Here is a 17,664-nt window from a genome sequence, read left to right as displayed (position 1 = left end):
TAGCTCCCATTGGCTTAAAAAACAATCAGTGGATCACAGATGAAGTTTTCAGAGAAAAACTTATGTTTTAAATGGCTCCGACACTTTCTTCTCGCATTTTCCTGCTGAATTTTTGGTTTTTGCCTGTTTTTGTTGTTGTTTTCATAGTCATAAGACTTATTGTGATGTCTTATTGATTACCTATGAATGTCAAACGTCATTGTCCTCACATCTGGTTATACTTGAGCGTATTTATTGACTTCCGTTGAAAGCTAGTGATTTAAATGGCTGTTAAGACTTTGAAAATAATTTTTCGAAAAATTTTTCTGAACATTAACTAATCTTAAACTTTTTTTCGTCAAATGTTAGTCAGTCTCAGTAATGACAGGATCCGATTTTTCTACTGCAACCACAATTAATCTGGCTAGCGGTTTCATCTTCTAACTATTGGTTCTATGACTTCAATGACAAGATTTCAAATTTTTCTAGATTTTTGGATATTTTCGTATTATTGGTTACTTTTGAACTATTATCACATGATCCAGATATTGGTAGCTCCCATTGGCTTAAAAAACAATCAGTGGATCACAGATGAAGTTTTCAGAGAAAAGCTTATGTTTTAAATGGCTCCGACACTTTCTTCTCGCATTTTCCTGCTGAATTTTTGGTTTTTGCCTGTTTTTGTTGTTGTTTTCATAGTCATAAGACTTATTGTGATGTCTTATTGATTACCTATGAAAGTCAAACGTCATTGTCCTCACATCTGGTTATACTTGAGCGTATTTATTGACTTCCGTTGAAAGCTAGTGATTTAAATGGCTGTTAAGACTTTGAAAATAATTTTTCGAAAAATTTTTCTGAACATTAACTAATCTTAAACTTTTTTTCGTCATATGTTAGTCAGTCTCAGTAATGACAGGATCCGATTTTTCTACAGCAACCACAATTAATCTGGCTAGCGGTTTCATCTGCTAACTATTGGTTCTATGACTTTAATGACAAGATTTCAAATTTTTCTAGATTTTTGGATATTTTCGTATTATTGGTTACTTTTGAACTATTATCACATGATCCAAATATTGGTAGCTCCCATTGACTTAAAAAAAGACAATCAGTGGATCACAGATGAAGTTTTCAGAGAAAAGCTTATGTTTTAAATGGCTCCGACACTTTCTTCTCGCATTTTCCTGCTGAATTTTTGGTTTTTGCCTGTTTTTGTTGTTGTTTTCATGGTCATAAGACTTATTGTGATGCTTTATTGATTAACTATGCATGACAAATATCCTTTTTCTCCCATCGGGGCATATCGGCGTGTATTGATTGACTTCCGTTGAAAGCTACTGAATTTAACGGCTGTAAGTACTTTAAAATAATTTGTCTTAAATTTTTTTTAAACATTAGCCAATCTTTAACTTTTTTGTGAACTGTTAGTCAGTCTCAGTATTGAGAGGACCCCCTTCTTTTTTTCTGCATACAAAATTGATCTGTTTAAAGGTTTTATCCTCTACAGAAAAGTTTTCAAGAATTCAAGGCCACGGGTTTTCATATTTTTTTTTAAATTTTGGATAATTTTTCTTATTTTTGTTCCTTTTGAAATCTTATCACATTATCCTAATAGTGATAGTTCCCAATGGTTTAGGGAAGGCGTTCAATGGATCATAGATAAATTTTTCAGAGTAGAGCTTATGATTTGAATTGCTTTGACACTTTCTTCAGGCATTTTTCTACTGAACTTTTCGTTTTTGCCTGTATTTGTTGCTGTTTTCATAGTCAATGACGTGTTGTGATGGATTATTGATGAAATATGAATGGAAAACAACCTTCTCGTCCCATCAATTTAACGTATTTACCGGCTTCAGTTGAAAGATATTGAATTTTATGGCGTTGATACTACGATTTTTCTCAAAAAATTCGTGGTTCTAATGTATTTGTTCATATTTGATGATTTTTGAAGTTATATTGTTAAAAAAGAAGAATCCCATCGCTGTTAGAAAAACTATTTGAAACTAAGAAAACTTTTTATTAAAAAGTTCACTTTTTAATGCCTTCGACACTTTTTTCGCTCAATTTTTTTCTTGAATTTGCTGTTTTTCTATTTTTTGTTCTTTAGGTAGCCGTAAATTGCTGACCGGTCGCATAAACTTGTAATTGAAGACTGAATGAATGATGTTACCCGAAGCACTCAGTTTATAGCGAATAGTTTTAAAGTTTATGATATACATTTTCAATTTTTTTTCAAACTTTTCAGTTTTTGTTGTTCTTTTCGTCAACTTGTAACTTATTTTCATAATTGAGGGGTCCGTCCAATTTCTTGTATTTCAAAAATAACAAATCTAGGTATTTGATTTGTCACTGACGTTTTGTTTGTTGGACAATATGCGTTTTCATAAACGTTTTTTAAGTGGTGAGTTTTGTGCTTCTTTTTCTCTTCTTTCAACACAATCGCGTAATAACAGATCCCAATGGTTTTCAAATGTAGCCCAGGTAAACTTAGTTGTTTAAATCATTTAGCTGAAATAGTAGAAACAACAATTGAATTAAAAGTACATAATATTCAGATAATAGCTAATGATTTTAATGGTATCAAAAATTTGTGTTTTCGCAAATCGATTGTAATTTTTTTGAGTTTATATGCATCATTAGTCCGTTTCTATGTCTTAGTCTAACCAAAAACAGGTCTTTTTGGTTTCGTAATAACTTTTTGGTTATTTGTCAAGGTTTATTTAGTTAAAAGCTAATGCTTTTTAAGACTTGAAATTTCTTGGTTTAAAAAATATTGATTAATTTTTGAATTTCGCCTCATTATTCGTTCTCTTTGTCGACTTGTTACCTAGTCTCATTAAGAAAAATTTCCATCAGCTGCATAGTTAGGAAAAATTAAATTTGTGTAGTTAAGGTTTTATCTGACTGCAATTTGACGTTGCTACTAGGTGCCTTTAACTTTTGATATTCAGTTTTTGCCGTGAAATTTTTGTTTTTGCTAATTTTGTTGTTTGTTTCTTTCCCGTAGTCTCTTTATCGGCAGATCTCGTTGGCGCTGTAATGAGGCATTACATTATGCTATTCAATTAGTGGTTAGATTGTGTAAAGATTGCTTTAAACTCAAATATCTTCTTTTATATCGTCATTTGGCTGACAATTAAGTAAAGAATGTTGATAAGCTCGGGTCGGAACATCATGTGCGAATGCACATTAACGATCCTCCTTGTTGGCTAGGAAACATAAACCAAATTTTCTGGGCAAAATGCCAATTTCAGTGTCAGCACAATTACATAGCAAAAAATTTTGTGTACACTCGTCCCGAGTGCATGCTCCAAGGTTTCTATTTTCTATTATCTTGTTAACTTTTTATTCCTAAATTTTATACTAAACTTCAGAACAATCTGGTCCAGGTGCTCCAATTTATCCAGCATTAAGAAACATACGCCGACCAAGTAGAATATGAACATTTTAACTCCCTTACAATGATACATTAATTAATGCGCCTATATGATCTTACTGAGAACACATTTTCACCCTGGAAAAAACAGGCACTTTTCTATTCACAAATGCTTACGAAAACGAAAATTTTGTTCCCGATAGCTTTTTCAGAACAGAAACATAGCTGGTAGATTACCAGAAAAGAGCCGCAATTGCTTCGTAGATCTGCAGTCTCAAAAAGATAGTAACAGAAACAGACCAAAGAGAAATGCCTTTTTTGGTTAAATTCTGAGATGTTATATTTTGATTACGAAACCGTATAAGTTATTGCTGCTTCTATAAGCTGCTCTCCACAAACCTTCATTTAGAGTGACATGCACTCACTAAACCTTAGCTCTTTCAATTAAAAAGAAGAGAAGTCAGTTTCAGAGTCAGGAAGTCATTTTTGAGAGCAAGTAAGTCACGCGTCACTAAAAACTTAATCACGCAAATGAACAAAACTCGCTCCAAAAACAGTGAATGATGACGTCACACACGCAATTCAGTGGAAATTGCCTGAACGAACGAAAAGAGTAGATTTGAAGTGATTGTCACGTCATATGGTCGTAACGAAATTCTTGACGAAATAAAAAACATAGCCGGAATAATTCCGGAAACCACTCTAAGTAGAAAGAAGACCATTCTCACTGACCTAATGCATATTCCACATGATTCTACTGAGCATTTTTAAACAGGAAAAATATAAGCATCTGACAAAAATTGTTACACAACCTGATAAAACTTAACTTTAGTGGCAGTTCCCGAAAGAACTATTGGTAAAGAAACCTGTAATACAGATTGTTTGGAGCAAAATATTTACAAGTGACAGACAACCCAATAAAATAAGTTCATAAAAAGAAACTCGAAGCGAAAGAACATGACGGACAAAACCGTAAAGCAGAATTTTATTTGAAAAACCTCTCTCGAAAAGCTAAATGCAATTTCCGGACCACTAATTTGAGAAAATGTTAATTACATTCTATCGTACTTCAGTCACCAAACCAAAATTTGACTGAAGCGATAAACTGTGTTAAAATTTGAATGTGTTAAAAATTGAGAGCGAAAAAAATAATTAGAAGTTTAATTTAGTCAAGTTATATTAGCCCAGAAAAGCTCTCACAATTCTTCCCGACAAAAACTCAGCAAACAACTTTTACAACATTTCCTCCCAGAGCAATCACTCATCCAAAACGCAGGAGAGAAAAATCAATTGTCTGTTGAAAACTACTGAGAACAAAAAAATGAAAAAAATAAAACAGTTAATTTATGTTTGAAAATATTGTCATCATATTCGTCACAAAAATCATATTAGCAACACCTAAAAAGTAACTCTCAACTTAGAATTGACCGGAAAAATTAGAGCAGGAAGCCTAAGGTCAGAAGAAAGTCAAAAACCATGGAAATTAACAAAAGTCGGCAAAAATTTGCTGGTTGAAAAATTTGTAGAATTTAGTCAATTTTCCTCGAAATTAAAAAAAAAATCACTAATCACGATTGACCACCAAAACCGCTACAACAACTATTTTCAACCACACAAATCCGCAAAGAATACAAAATAATTCGAGAAGAATCCAAAAAATGCTCGAAAACTTGAAACATGCAAAAATGGCAAAAATAGATAAAGATTGAATTAAATATAGATAGTAATATTTGCCTCAGATGGTCAAAAGTGCTTCCCAACACACTACTAATAGATTAGATAATTAACAGAAACATCTTCGATCTTCTTATACATTCTGTTTTAAATACCCTCCAAAAACTTATCCACCCAAAATTAAGTATAAATAATTCAGCAATCCATGTTCAAGAACATTATACATCCATGCTTCTGTGGAAATAAAAAATTGAGAAAAGATTACAGAGATTTGCTTAATTAAAATACTTTGCAAAAAATGTTAAAATATTAAAATTATATATAAAAATATATTGAAATGGTAATTAAGAAACAATTTCCCTTGAAATTCAAAGATTGGACGTTGAAAAAGAAATCAGTTAAAAATACGATTAAACACAAAATTAAACCAATGGCTCTGCACAGAACGACTTTTTCTCCTGAGAAAAAAAATAATGAAATCGGACAAAAATGCAAAAAAAGGATTAGTATGTGTACAGTTTGGTAAAACAAAAAGAAGTCACGTTCAAAAGAGTTGTTCAATGCACGAATTGACAATCGAACGTTGCTATATACATTGATTTTTCAGAAAAAAAAGTCCGCTCGAAGATCCAAACAGGAAAAAATTAATGAAAAAAAAATCAAAAATTGACTTTAAAATTGAGAAATATGAGCCCATTTTACCCTTGAAAAATATTATCAGGCTCTGCAAAACTTTGCGGCATCAATTTCATAGTTATATATTAATGCATCATCGCTCAAAATCAATTTCTACAAGAAAAACAAATTACAAGAAAAAAAAGAGCCAAATGGACGAAAAACTGGCTATAAACGGTTATCTATATGCGCGGCTCTCTCAAGAACATTGTCAAAGTCAAAAAGTCATTCACTGAACGCAGCGCATGATCAAAAAACTTCTCTCGCATAGCGAAAACCTGTTCACCATGGCAGCTTTTCTCACTTTCGGTTTTAGGTCAAAATGCCGCGTGAACTGAACTACTTCCTGTAAGCAAAAAAGACCGAGAGAAAATCAATACTCCTCTTCGAGTCGTAAAAAAACCAAGAGAAGGCCAATAATAGCCCCAGTTATCGCTGGGCGGCTATTAAAAAGGAAAAAATGAGATAGAATAAAATCATACAACAAACCTGGGATCCGGCCAAAGTTTCCACCAGGAATATGATCAACTGCTGGTATCTCTCGAACATGAAGTCCTCCCCTTTTGGGTAGAACCTCGGGGGAAGAAATAAGGAAACCAGGCGCCATGATCCCCATAACACGGCAAAGGCTCCACATTGTGCTATGGCCATGCCGAACAATGGCACGGCCAGGACATATCGAGGCACGTTCGCTACCCTCATCGGAGCGTCGTCAACTTACAGGAACACAGAACACACCGATGTGCTTCAAACGCGAAGATAGAGAAAACAATCCAAACGTTTAACTTCAGCTCAGACCATTCTGAAATATTACTTCACATAATTAGCAAATGTTGGTATTTAGAGTAGAGGTTGAAAGCCCACCCACAGCTATCTTTTATCGCCATCCATATACGTATAGAGAATCATCAGCAAACATTGAAATCTTTACTGAAAACAACTGAAATCTTTGATGCAGCTCACTTAATGCGATAGTACACATCATCAAAAAGCAGATTAATCATCAACCAGATTAATAATCTTTGCCATTTTATTACTAATCACAGGTCACTTAATTAAGAGGTTATATCATGACTTTAATTTCTAAGAGAACAAGAACACAAAACAAAATTTTAAAGTATGATCTTTCGGAAACCTAATCAAAAGAGCATCATACCAAATCCCGTATTGCAAAAAAACTTCCATGTAGTCTTCTTCAACTAAATCTTTTGGCAGTTATCGTTCATTTTTTAGCGTACATGATCAACATTGGATGAACGGGCGATACTTTGAATCCCTGCAGTGTATTTTTCGCGACAGTTGCCGATGTCTCGTCTAAGAAATCAACGAAAGCCATACCAGGTCTACCCGGAATCATTCTTGTCTCTTTGTACCCTTGGAACTGCGTGAACAACATCGACACCATCACTTCGTTTGCATCAGGCGGCAGATTCTGAACATACAACAGACTGTTCGGTTCCTCGGAACCTTCTGGTTTCCGCTTCAGCTTCGGAACCCGCTCTCGTCTCGGCCTAGGAACAAAAGTACCTTTCCTTTTGGCGATAATATCAGAATCGGTTTTAGCGTACTGAATCTGCATCGGTTTTTCAAAGAATGGAAAGCCTTGCATTGATTTAAGCGCTTTGGTTGCACTTGTCTCGGATTCGAACACAACAAATGCTTGTCCTCTTAACTTCAGAGATTTTTTGGACATTATGTCCATGATTTTGCCGAATTGTGAGAATATTGCAAAAAGCTGCTTTCTCAGCTCCGTTTGCGATACTTTTTCATTCAGATTATTGATGTAAATTGTATTATTGGGTGGTAAATTAGACATAGCCATTTAGATCTAAAAACTAGACCAGTAAATAAACTCATTCTTCACGCTCAAATTTAAATAAGAGAAAAGATCACAAACGCGCACAGTCCAATTAAAACACAGAGAATGTTAATCATAACTTTAATTCAATTAATATGAGATTAGTAATCTTATTATTGCCTGCATTTTCTTCAGTTCAAGCTAACCCAGTTACAGTTAAATTTGAAAGCAGGATTACTCAAAAATACAAAACCTGAGGGGTCGCAAGATTAAGAACCGTACCTCACACCAGGAAATTGTCTCCTCAGCTCTAAGACAGCTACAACCGCGTTGTTACTCAACCACTAAAAATCACTTTTATATTAGCAACAAACTTCAATTCAGAAAGAGAGCAATTGAAATCACTCAAAATGAAGAAGTGATGCGTGAGAAGTCACAGAAAGTTCTAGAACGAAAGCGCGAAAACGGTAGAGAAGAATTTTTCATTAAAAGCCACCATGTTTAAAATAATTTGAGAGCAATAATTTCAGATTGATGTTTGTGAAGGACTCAGTTTGAAGCCCACAGTCGATGGTGTTACACTACCATTGAGAAAAATCAGCAGTAGCAGCGCAAAAGCACACGTGCCCGATTTATTCGTTCACATAAAATACAAAAAACGGCCTATAGATCCTAATGAAAAACAGCCAGCTCTTTAATTCCTTTAAATTAGACATATCAAACACAAATTTTATCAATATGATCAATGTTCTCACATTAATTGACTAGTAGACGCATAAAATTCAACTTCACTAGCAAGCCTTGACCAAGTTTTAAAAAATCGAAGGATTCTTGTACAAAGTTTACCTAAGTGCAAAATTTGCAGAAAGTAAATCGAAAATTGAAACACTGATATAAATAAGTGGATCAATTTGAAGCAATGGCAATATTCAGTGAGCTAGTCGCAAAGAAGCCACGAACAAATACAAGGCTGCAACCCATGATGGCATCTCATTTGCATTCATTACAGATATTTTGAGATGCCAGTAAGGTGAAAATGAGCGATTGTCTAGGTTGTACGAATATTCCCAGGATTTCACTGAGACTTCTGACATGAGAAATCTCCAAACAAAGCTCAGTCGATTGTGGTTTATCTCTGGGTAAAAACATTAGCTCTTTCTTAACAAAACTGCATCAAAGAACATCGAAACATTTAAAAAATTGTACACTAAAAAAATTCAGATCGATGTTTGTTAAGGACTCAATTTGAAGCCCGCAGTCGATGGTTTTAAACTACCATTGAGAAAAATCAGAAGTAGCAGCGCAAAAGCACACGGGCCCGATTCTTAAGTTTATTTATTCGTCCACATGCAGAATAGAAAAACGGCCTATTGATCCAAATGAAAAACAGCCAGCTCTTTAGTTCCTTTAAATTAAACATCACACACAAACTTTATCAATAGGATCAATGTTCTCACATTAATTGACTAGTAGACGCATTAAATTCAATTTCATTGGCAAGCCTTAACCAAGTTTTTAAAAAAATTGAAGGACTCTTGCACAAACTTCACCTCAGTGCAAAATTTGCAGAAATTAAATCTAAAATTGAAAGTGATATGTATAAGAGGATCAATGTGAAGCAATGAATATATTCAGTGAGCGAGTCGCAAGGAAGCCACGAACAAAGACAAGGCTGCAACCAATGATGGCGTCTCATTTGCATTCATTACAGAACTTTTGAGATGCCAGTAAGGTGAAAATGAGCGATTGTCTGGGTTGTATGAATATTCCCAGACTGATTCCGCATTCTTGTGAACAAAACTTTTATAAGCAGCTATCTTTTCTTGAGTCAACTCAGCTTTGTTCTCCAGAACAAATTCGGTTAAGTAACGCATAAAGATACCTTTGAATGACATAGCATCTGTTGACAGAACTTGACGCGGTTTCGAACCACTCATTTCGCACAAAATTCCACTGCTTTTATCCACCAAATTTTCTATCACAAAATCGACTATTTTCGTGGCTGTCTCCAGAAAAGATTTATAGTGCGTCATTTTATAGACATCACTTAGAACTTTAATTATTGGACCTTGATTATAAGTCCAAAAAGTATTATCGATAGTCCCATCTTTTTTCACGCCGTCCCGAATTCCAAATAACCCGGATTCCGGATTGTAGAGCTTTGACTCATTTAATAACCAATTGACAGTAGCTTTGACAGATTTCATGTAATCTTTATTTGCTGTAGCTCGGTATAGATAGATACCAAGCAATGCATAAGTCGCGTTAGATATGGCCGCTTTATAAGTTTTCTTGTAATCCCACCAAACACTTCCATCATCGTCCACATAGTGGCTGCGAATTTCATTGTATAAGTTAACGGCTCCTCGAGAACCTGACCAGAAGTTTTTGGAGTTGAGAAATTTATTAACACCTTCTTGGCCAAAAAATTCTTTATAGCATAAACAGTTCAACATCCCTGCCCAAGCAAAATCGTCGCTTCCACTAAGTCCCCGCCAGTAATAAACACTCCTATTTAGAAAACTTGCTTTCAACCAACTTATCACTCCAATAAGGTTATTTGGAATCTCAGCACCACTGCTTTTAAGAGCAGTTTGTAACAGTAGACAAGCTTCGTACGCAATTGCAATCTGCCAAGCATCCCTAATTCTCCAAGTTGAAAAAGGACTTTTCCGCTCATTAAGCATATCATAAGTAGCAACGCAATGCTGAACCTTTTCGTCCATTCAAAACTCTAGAAAAATACCTTAAGAATCAAACCATTCTCTGATATGACCTCTTTGATGTACTATCCACCCACCAAGTTAATGAGCGTTTTCACGTAAACAGATACCAAATACTAGAAATAGGCCCCGCATGAAGGTTCTGATAATTAAATAGTTGGATCTATTCTGTTTCGCCCCCCCCCCCCCCCCCCCGTGTTTTTTATGACCCCCAGTAACAAATTATATGTTGTTATATAGCACGTTACTATGTAAGAAAATAGCACGTGCGCCTGGGGGTCAATAAAAATTTATGCTCACTAAGCTGGGGGGGGGGGGGGGGGGACAGAATAGATCCAAATTGTTTTACATTTCGACATATTATTGTATCTTTCCTTTATATCCCCCTTATGCTGTGTTTCCCAAGATGGTGCAGTATATGCTATCTGACCAGTTAGTTGGGGGAAAGAGTTACAGGGAAAGACCTCATATATTGAATGAAACGACAGCGTCTGGCAGCCCGAAATGTACTCCAATTTACCGTTAGAAGTGTGCCTCCTGGTTTGTTGCTTAATTCTCTTTTACTCCTGATATCAAAAAGCTTCGTCTGGCTGTGCCTGGTTATGAGACAAATGAATCACGCTCATATAAATACAATTACTCTATGTCCTAAAACTGTAAAAGTTCAAATGAACAATCTGTTGCGTTTCAAAAAGACTAACCATTGTAACTCTACTGAGCAATCTCTGACTCTATGCTGAAGTCTTTTAAATAATATTACCCGAGGGTGCATAGCAGCCTAACATGTATTATTGCTATTCGGTGAATGATCGAAATGAGCGACGGCACTGAAATTGATCAGATGATGCAGCTTATTGTTTCAAGGGGTGACAGTAACGTTGTATAATGTTTGCCTACCACCTTTCATAGGGCATGTTTGCCCTGAGGTTCAGATGAGCCATTTGCTAAGGTAAATTCAATTACTGTCGCTGCTCTGTGAACTCGGGTCGCCGTCATTAATCGTATAGTAGTAGTAGTAGTAGTAGCGAAGTCTTTAGGGATATACCATGGGTTTTCACCCTTTATGTCATTAGTGAGTAAGTGAATTGTTGTTGTTGTTGTTGTTGGGGATTTACAGTTTTCACTGAGGGGATTTTCGTCCCAGTCGTCTTAGAAAATTGACCTATTATTTCTGCAGATCTGACAGTCACAGCATAGATGCCAGCTACAGATGTTATTTTCGTCGAATCGCTCGTTTACAAACTTCCACATGAAATTTAAAACTCGATTTTTAAGGCCTTTTTTCGTATTAAATTCAATTTATTTTTCTATTCCATATGCTAGTCTGCATGTACGGAAAAAGAAATCATTTCTAGCCTTTTCAGTTCTGATTTTCGGGAGCTTGAATAACTCATTTGTTCTCCCTTTTTCTGAATTTTGTTTCAGCATTGGTAAAAAGCTATCCTCTTCTGTCAATTTCGATAAAAGTAGAATGTCATTTAGTTGCATGAACATTGGTAGTGGTAGTATGTTAAGAAGTCTCAGTTGATTTGGATACGGCATGACTTTTTGTCCAAGGATCCAATTGACTACTTTCTTTTTAAATCTTTCAAGCGGTTGTAGCTCACTTCGGTTCGGATTTCTGCATGCAGAGCCATATAAGAGTACTGGCAAAATTAGTGACTTGTAGAGTCCGAGCTTCATCTCTTGTCTTACTTGAAGAGCTATGTTTCGTCGAAGTAGGTAGAGTACTTTGTTCGCTTTTTTCAGTCGTTCTTCGATGTGTGTCTTCCACGTCAGGTCATGGGAAACATAGATGCCGAGATCTTTGATGACTTTGGATGACTCTAGTTTAGTGCCCATAAGCTCGTAATTTTGTGTTTGACCTCTTATGCTCAGCTTTGCACATTTGTCCATGGCTAATTCCATTTTATTTTCGTTTACCCACTGTTCAATACCATTGAGATCGTTTTGAACTTGCCAAAACGTCTTCTTCACTGCAAGATTTTTCAGGTCATCCGCGAAGATAAATGGGTCAGAGAAAACTAACACATCAGGTAGGTCATTGATGAATATGCAAAACAGGAGTGCTCCGAGAAGAGAACCCCAGGGGTACCCCACTTGTTACATCTAAAGTTTCCGCTCTTGTGTTGTCTACCCGAACGAATTGTTTCCTATTGTCTAAGTAGTCAATGATAATTTCCAATAGGCAACCTCCCACTCCAATATTTGCAACTTTTTGTACAAGCTCAAAATGCGGCACTTTGTCGAAAGCTTTGGAGAAATCTGTGTAGAATGCTACAATTTCGGTGCTTGATTCGTTATTGAGTGCGTCGTGAATCGATTTCAAGATGGATAGCATATTTGTATTAACTGAGCGTTTTTAAACAAATTCATGTTGGTGTTCTGTTAGGAATTTTTCGAAGTGAGCGTATAAAGCTGAACAAATGCATTTCTCAAAAACTTTACTGTCAATGTCTAAAAGAGAGACTGGTCGGCAATTTTCTACTTTCCGTCTGTCATCTTTTTTGTAGATTGGTGTCACAGCTGCAATTTTCCAGGAGTTTGGGATTTTCCTCTGTCGTTTTATCTGCTTGAAAAGTACATTTAAAATCTTACTTGTTTCGCGTGCTGTACGTTGGAAAAATGCAGGCGGTATGCCATTTGGGCCTCGCGACTTTGTGGCATCTAGCGAAAGAAGTATTTCGTAGATTGCTTTCTTTGAGATTTCGAAGTTTGCAATTTCAGGATTTCTCAATTTTACATCTTGTATACTGAAAGGAATTTTGGGTGAGAACACTGAGTGAAAGAACTCGTTCATCATGTTGACTTGCTCTTGCATTTTTGTGCTCTGTTGATTTCCTTTGATTAGTAATTTTGCAAGGCTGGGTGATTTTTTCAGGCTTTTCAAGTGTTTGAAGATTATACGGGTATTTCTTACACGCATGATTTTCTCCTGATATTCAATCCTGTCCAGTTCCGATGATTCTATCAATTGGTTTTCAAGTTTAAGAACTTCTTGTTTCCGATAACTAGTGGGTTTTTCGGATAAGAGTCGTTTTTGGGTTTGCAGTCTCTTCATGTTTTAAAAAGTGAAACTTGATATCGAGGGAGGTAGACTTTGTCGGTGTCTAGTTCTTTTGGGGACGTGGACCTCAAGTATTTGATCCATGTACTGGTAAAATTCTTCGCACATGTTGTTTATGTTAGTGAAGCAAACTGGTTTGAAGGGTTCAGTACTTAAAATATTATTTATGCTTTCGTAGTCAGCGTTTCCGAAATTTCTAAAATTTCCAAGAGTTTCTTTGGCGTCTTGGCGTGGACATTCTAGTGTTAACTGGATTGATTTATGATCCGAGCAGTCGTAAATTGAGGAAAATTTCTCGTCGAGATGAGCCACCAAATTACAATTTTTGTAAGATGATACATCTAGAGTGTTCTGCCCACAGGTGGGGAAGTTTATGATTTGTCTGTATAGGGATTCCTCAAACAATTCAAGGACTTTGTTTTCTTCTTCATTTGTACTTGCTAGAGTTTTCCAGTTAACATCAGGACAGTTTATATCCCCACATAAAATGGTCGCTTTTTGATTTAGGAATGATTTTAAGGAGTTTTTCGAAATCGTTAACCTCGTAACGGTACGGGCTAGTTCTTGGGGGGTTGTAAAAAGGCACAAATAAAAATTTCGTTCTCAGCTAATTGTATTTTGCAGACAAGACTAGAATCCTGTTGCTCAGAAATGACTCTTTCGGAGATGAAGGAGTTTTTTACTGCTATGAGCAGGCCTCCGTGGGTATCTTTGTCTTGATCCATTTGTCTGTCTTGTCGGTAGATGCAATAGTCATTTAGAAATAGTTCAGATGACGGAATGTTATCATTGAGCAGTTGATGGAATGTTATAGTTCAGATGATGGAATGTTATCAGGAATGTTGGTTACAGTTCGTGCATTGGCTGAGTATCCTCCAGGTACATAGATTGGCTTCGTTGAACTTTTCGAAGAATTTTCAAAATTGCTGTGTTATTCGTGCTTTTCTGTTTTCTTTCGTTGTTAAGTCAATATGTTTACTCAAAATGTTGTGCAGTGTTCCGTTTCGTGTCCGGAAGTTATCGTCGGTCTTTTTGAGTCTGGTTTTGGGAATATTGAAGCTGGAGTTGGAGCCTTGTCTGAGCGTATATGAGCGTTACGTTAGAATTTAATTAGGGACATTACAAAAAGCTCTTGTTGTTGTTGTGGCTTCACAGTAAGAAACTGAGGGGAGTTGATCCCGAGTTTGAGATAAGAAAATTATCCACGTTTCCCTGCAGTTCTGCCAGTCGCGCTCTATCAGCCAGATGCAGGAGTTGAGTTCGCCGTAGGTAGCATCTACAACTCTCCAAGATAGCTCGATCAGTCGTCTTTTTAGTCCGAAGGGTTCCTCGAAGCTTAGGTGTTGGATTACTGTTTCCGGGTATATAAGCCTATCTTCGAGTGATTTGGTAACTACGTTTTCTAGGTTTAGTGTTTTGTTCCGCCTGTAGCTTGTAGGTTTGGCCGCCAATAACTTTTTGTGTTTGCAACTTCATCAAATGGGTTGGTACGCTAACTGTCTAGGCATGATGAACTTTGCTCCTTTGTGAGGGGGACAGTTCCATCGATCTCTTTCTGGTCGATTACTCTTTCTTGGTGTATAAGCCTATCTTCGTGTGGCATCTACATTTTGGCATCTACGTTTTCTAGTTTAGTGTTTTGTTCCGCCTGTAGCTTGTAGGTTTGGCCGCCAATAACTTTTTCTGTGTTTGCGACTTCATCAAATGGGTTGGTACGCTAACTGTCTAGGCATGATGAACTTTGCTCATTGGGGAGGGGGACAGTTCCATCAATCTCTTCCTTTTCACCATAAATGAATAACTCGAAGTTACGATTTTTTAGTTTCTCACGGGAACAGATTCCCCGACAAGTTCTCTCTTTTTCAGCACTTGATTCTCTTTAAAAACGTCAGCCATCGTTAAATCGGGAAGAGGTTAAAATCGAAAAATCCTTCGCTAAATCGCCAAAATTGAAAAATCCGGTATAGGAAGTTTTTAAAGAAATTGATAAAAGTTGTAAATATGAGTTGAAATCAGGCTAAATATTTTATATATGAAAAAACTTTCGAATTAATTTTAGAATAATTCCTAGAACTGTTTTAATGGTGGTCTGAGACAATTGTAAACACAAATTCATTTTATCCCTTAACAATTTGTAAATCAGTTTTAAGCTGACGATGAAAGCAAAGTTTGAAAACGTTTGTTTTAAATATCGGAAGTAATTTTAAGTTGACATTTGGTTTCTGTTACAGTTGTTCGTTCAGATTCGCGGTTTTTCACGCTCGTTGTCATAATTATTAATGAATGAATTGAGTTTCTCCGCTGCGTAAACAAAAGTTTTCCAAAAAGATCTTACAAAATTTTGAATATAGCACCGAAGTGGACACTCCAAAACCAAGAGGCTCTATTACATGAAGGGATTACATGAACATTCTTTCATTTACATTTTCATTCATAATTATTGTATTCAATATACTGTTAATTTCTTTAGTGCAAATTCAGATAATCTAATTTTAAGGGGCGGTATTCCATTTATGATCTAACAAAAAAATGTACAGAACCCGACGTTTGTTTGTAAGTGTGTTTTGTTGAGCATTATTTTTAATCTTAGTCGCTTTAAATTTACCTGCTGCATTCGATCTTGCAGAACAAAACGCATTATTGCTAGAATAAATTTCAGTTAACTTACTAGTTTGAACACAGATAAAAATTTACTTTATGAGCTCTTCTAGCCAAAGCTTGTATATGGATAGAACGCTATTTATCGAAAATATTTCTTTAATGTGTTCTCATCGGCCTTTATAGTAAATTATTCGTAACAATTTTTTCTGAGCTACGTATAATCGACTCATTCCTTTTTTGAGGCGCATCCATACAGTGACAAACCATACGGCAGGACAGCTTTTAAGATAAACCAGCTAAATTGACTTGTCACAAACTTTCTCAATCGCTTAAGAACACAAATTTGAGCTGCAATCTTCCTAGCAACTTCTTTAAAATGACAATCATTTTTGAACTCACGATCAAGAACAAAACGTAGATATTTTACCCATTCTGATTGATGTAAAACTTTACCGAACAGAGTGACATCAAGACTAATATTAGAAGAATTTATCAGTTATGTCTTAGAAGAGTTTAAACACAGCTTATTTTCCGCAAACCATGATGCATTCTGATTGAGCTCATCATTTTTTAAGGCACCAATATTTAATAAGTTGGATTCATAAATTAGATTTATGTCATCTGCAAACAAATAGAAATCTATTTGCTCACAACAGAGAGGCAAATCATATATACAAAGAACAAACAACAGTGGTCCTAAAACAGAACCCTGTGTACAACAAATACGATGGCTTCTACTTGAGATAGGAAATCGCCTAATTTAATACAATGGGTTTTGTTTGTCTAATAAGATTTAAACCATTCCACTATGAATCCTCTAACACCATATTCAGAACGTTGTTGGAGAAGCTTCGAAGAATCGATATTGTCACACGCTTCCTTAATGTCAATTCAAATGCAGCAGGTAAGTTTATTTTGCACAAGAAAATGCTCTCTGTAATTTTAATCATAGCATTGGCTGTAGACCTTTTGGGTTCGAAACCAAATTGTTTTTTCTATAACACAATTTTTTTTCTAGAAAGCTATAGAGACAGTTGAACATTGCCCTTTTTCAAATGTTTTGCTCAATGCAGGAAGCACAGATATGAGACGATAATTCTCAACTGTCCGTTTTGAACCAATTTTATGTATTGGACAAAGTTTTGCATAATTCAAGCGGTCAACAGAAACACTTTTCGTGAAGGATTGACTAACTAAGTAAGAGACAGGATACTTAAGAATATTTGCATAAATTTTAGAACCTTAGCGGGAATTCTATCCAACCCAGTTGCTTTATTGACATCAAGATTTTGCAACAATTTGAAAGCTTCTGTATAGATACAATCAAAAAGATAAGTAGATTTTGGGTTATTTGATGGGCATATGTTAACTTTATTCATTGGTGTTTCTATCGAGCTATTGATTTTGTTACCAATGGAACAGTAGTATGTATTAAAGCAATCAGTGGCTTCGCGTTCACTTTCAATGGTAGTTCAACGGCAGTTCCAGGTTTATCTTCAATTGATTGTGTATCATCTTTGCTATTTCTACCACTAATTGAGCTCAATTTTTCTTTAAAACGGTCGCTTAGAGTTTAAAAGGTTTTTAAGTTTTTTTTACTAAGATACACTTTTTTGTTTAAGCCAAGAAAATTGCTTACTTTATTTCTAAAATGGCATTTTAACTGGTATGTCGGAATCCGGGCACTTGGCTAAGTTTTTGAGGAAACGGTTCCTTTATGTAAACACTTTTTACATTATTGTTTTCAGACGGACACTCTTTAGTTTTA

The 17,664-nt window shown here is 35.6% G+C and overlaps 2 protein-coding genes across 2 annotated transcripts in view; both read right to left on the bottom strand.

Annotated features, from left to right (window-relative positions):
* The window catches only part of LOC142353443 (1-acyl-sn-glycerol-3-phosphate acyltransferase epsilon-like), a 34,617-nt gene extending 18,126 nt beyond the window's left edge, over positions 1–16,491 (bottom strand). The window contains exons 1-2 of the mRNA XM_075405685.1: positions 16,480–16,491; positions 6,197–6,511 (exon numbers count right to left, since the gene is read on the bottom strand). Of these exons, the coding sequence (XP_075261800.1) occupies positions 6,197–6,409 (213 nt within the window). The 5' untranslated portion in view covers positions 6,410–6,511; positions 16,480–16,491. The remainder of the gene's footprint in view (positions 1–6,196; positions 6,512–16,479) is intronic.
* On the bottom strand, positions 6,771–7,596 carry LOC142353444 (U1 small nuclear ribonucleoprotein A-like). Its single transcript, XM_075405686.1, has one exon. The coding sequence runs from the start codon at positions 7,527–7,529 to the stop codon at positions 6,930–6,932; it is 600 nt and encodes a 199-aa protein (XP_075261801.1). The 5' UTR covers positions 7,530–7,596; the 3' UTR covers positions 6,771–6,929.
* Positions 16,492–17,664: the final 1,173 nt, after the last annotated feature.

This window comes from Convolutriloba macropyga, chromosome 14, assembly GCF_964194025.1.
Source record: "Convolutriloba macropyga chromosome 14, txConMacr16.3, whole genome shotgun sequence".
In the NCBI taxonomy this organism is placed as follows: domain Eukaryota; kingdom Metazoa; phylum Xenacoelomorpha; order Acoela; family Convolutidae; genus Convolutriloba; species Convolutriloba macropyga.
This window is presented reverse-complemented; position numbering and strand designations above follow the sequence as displayed.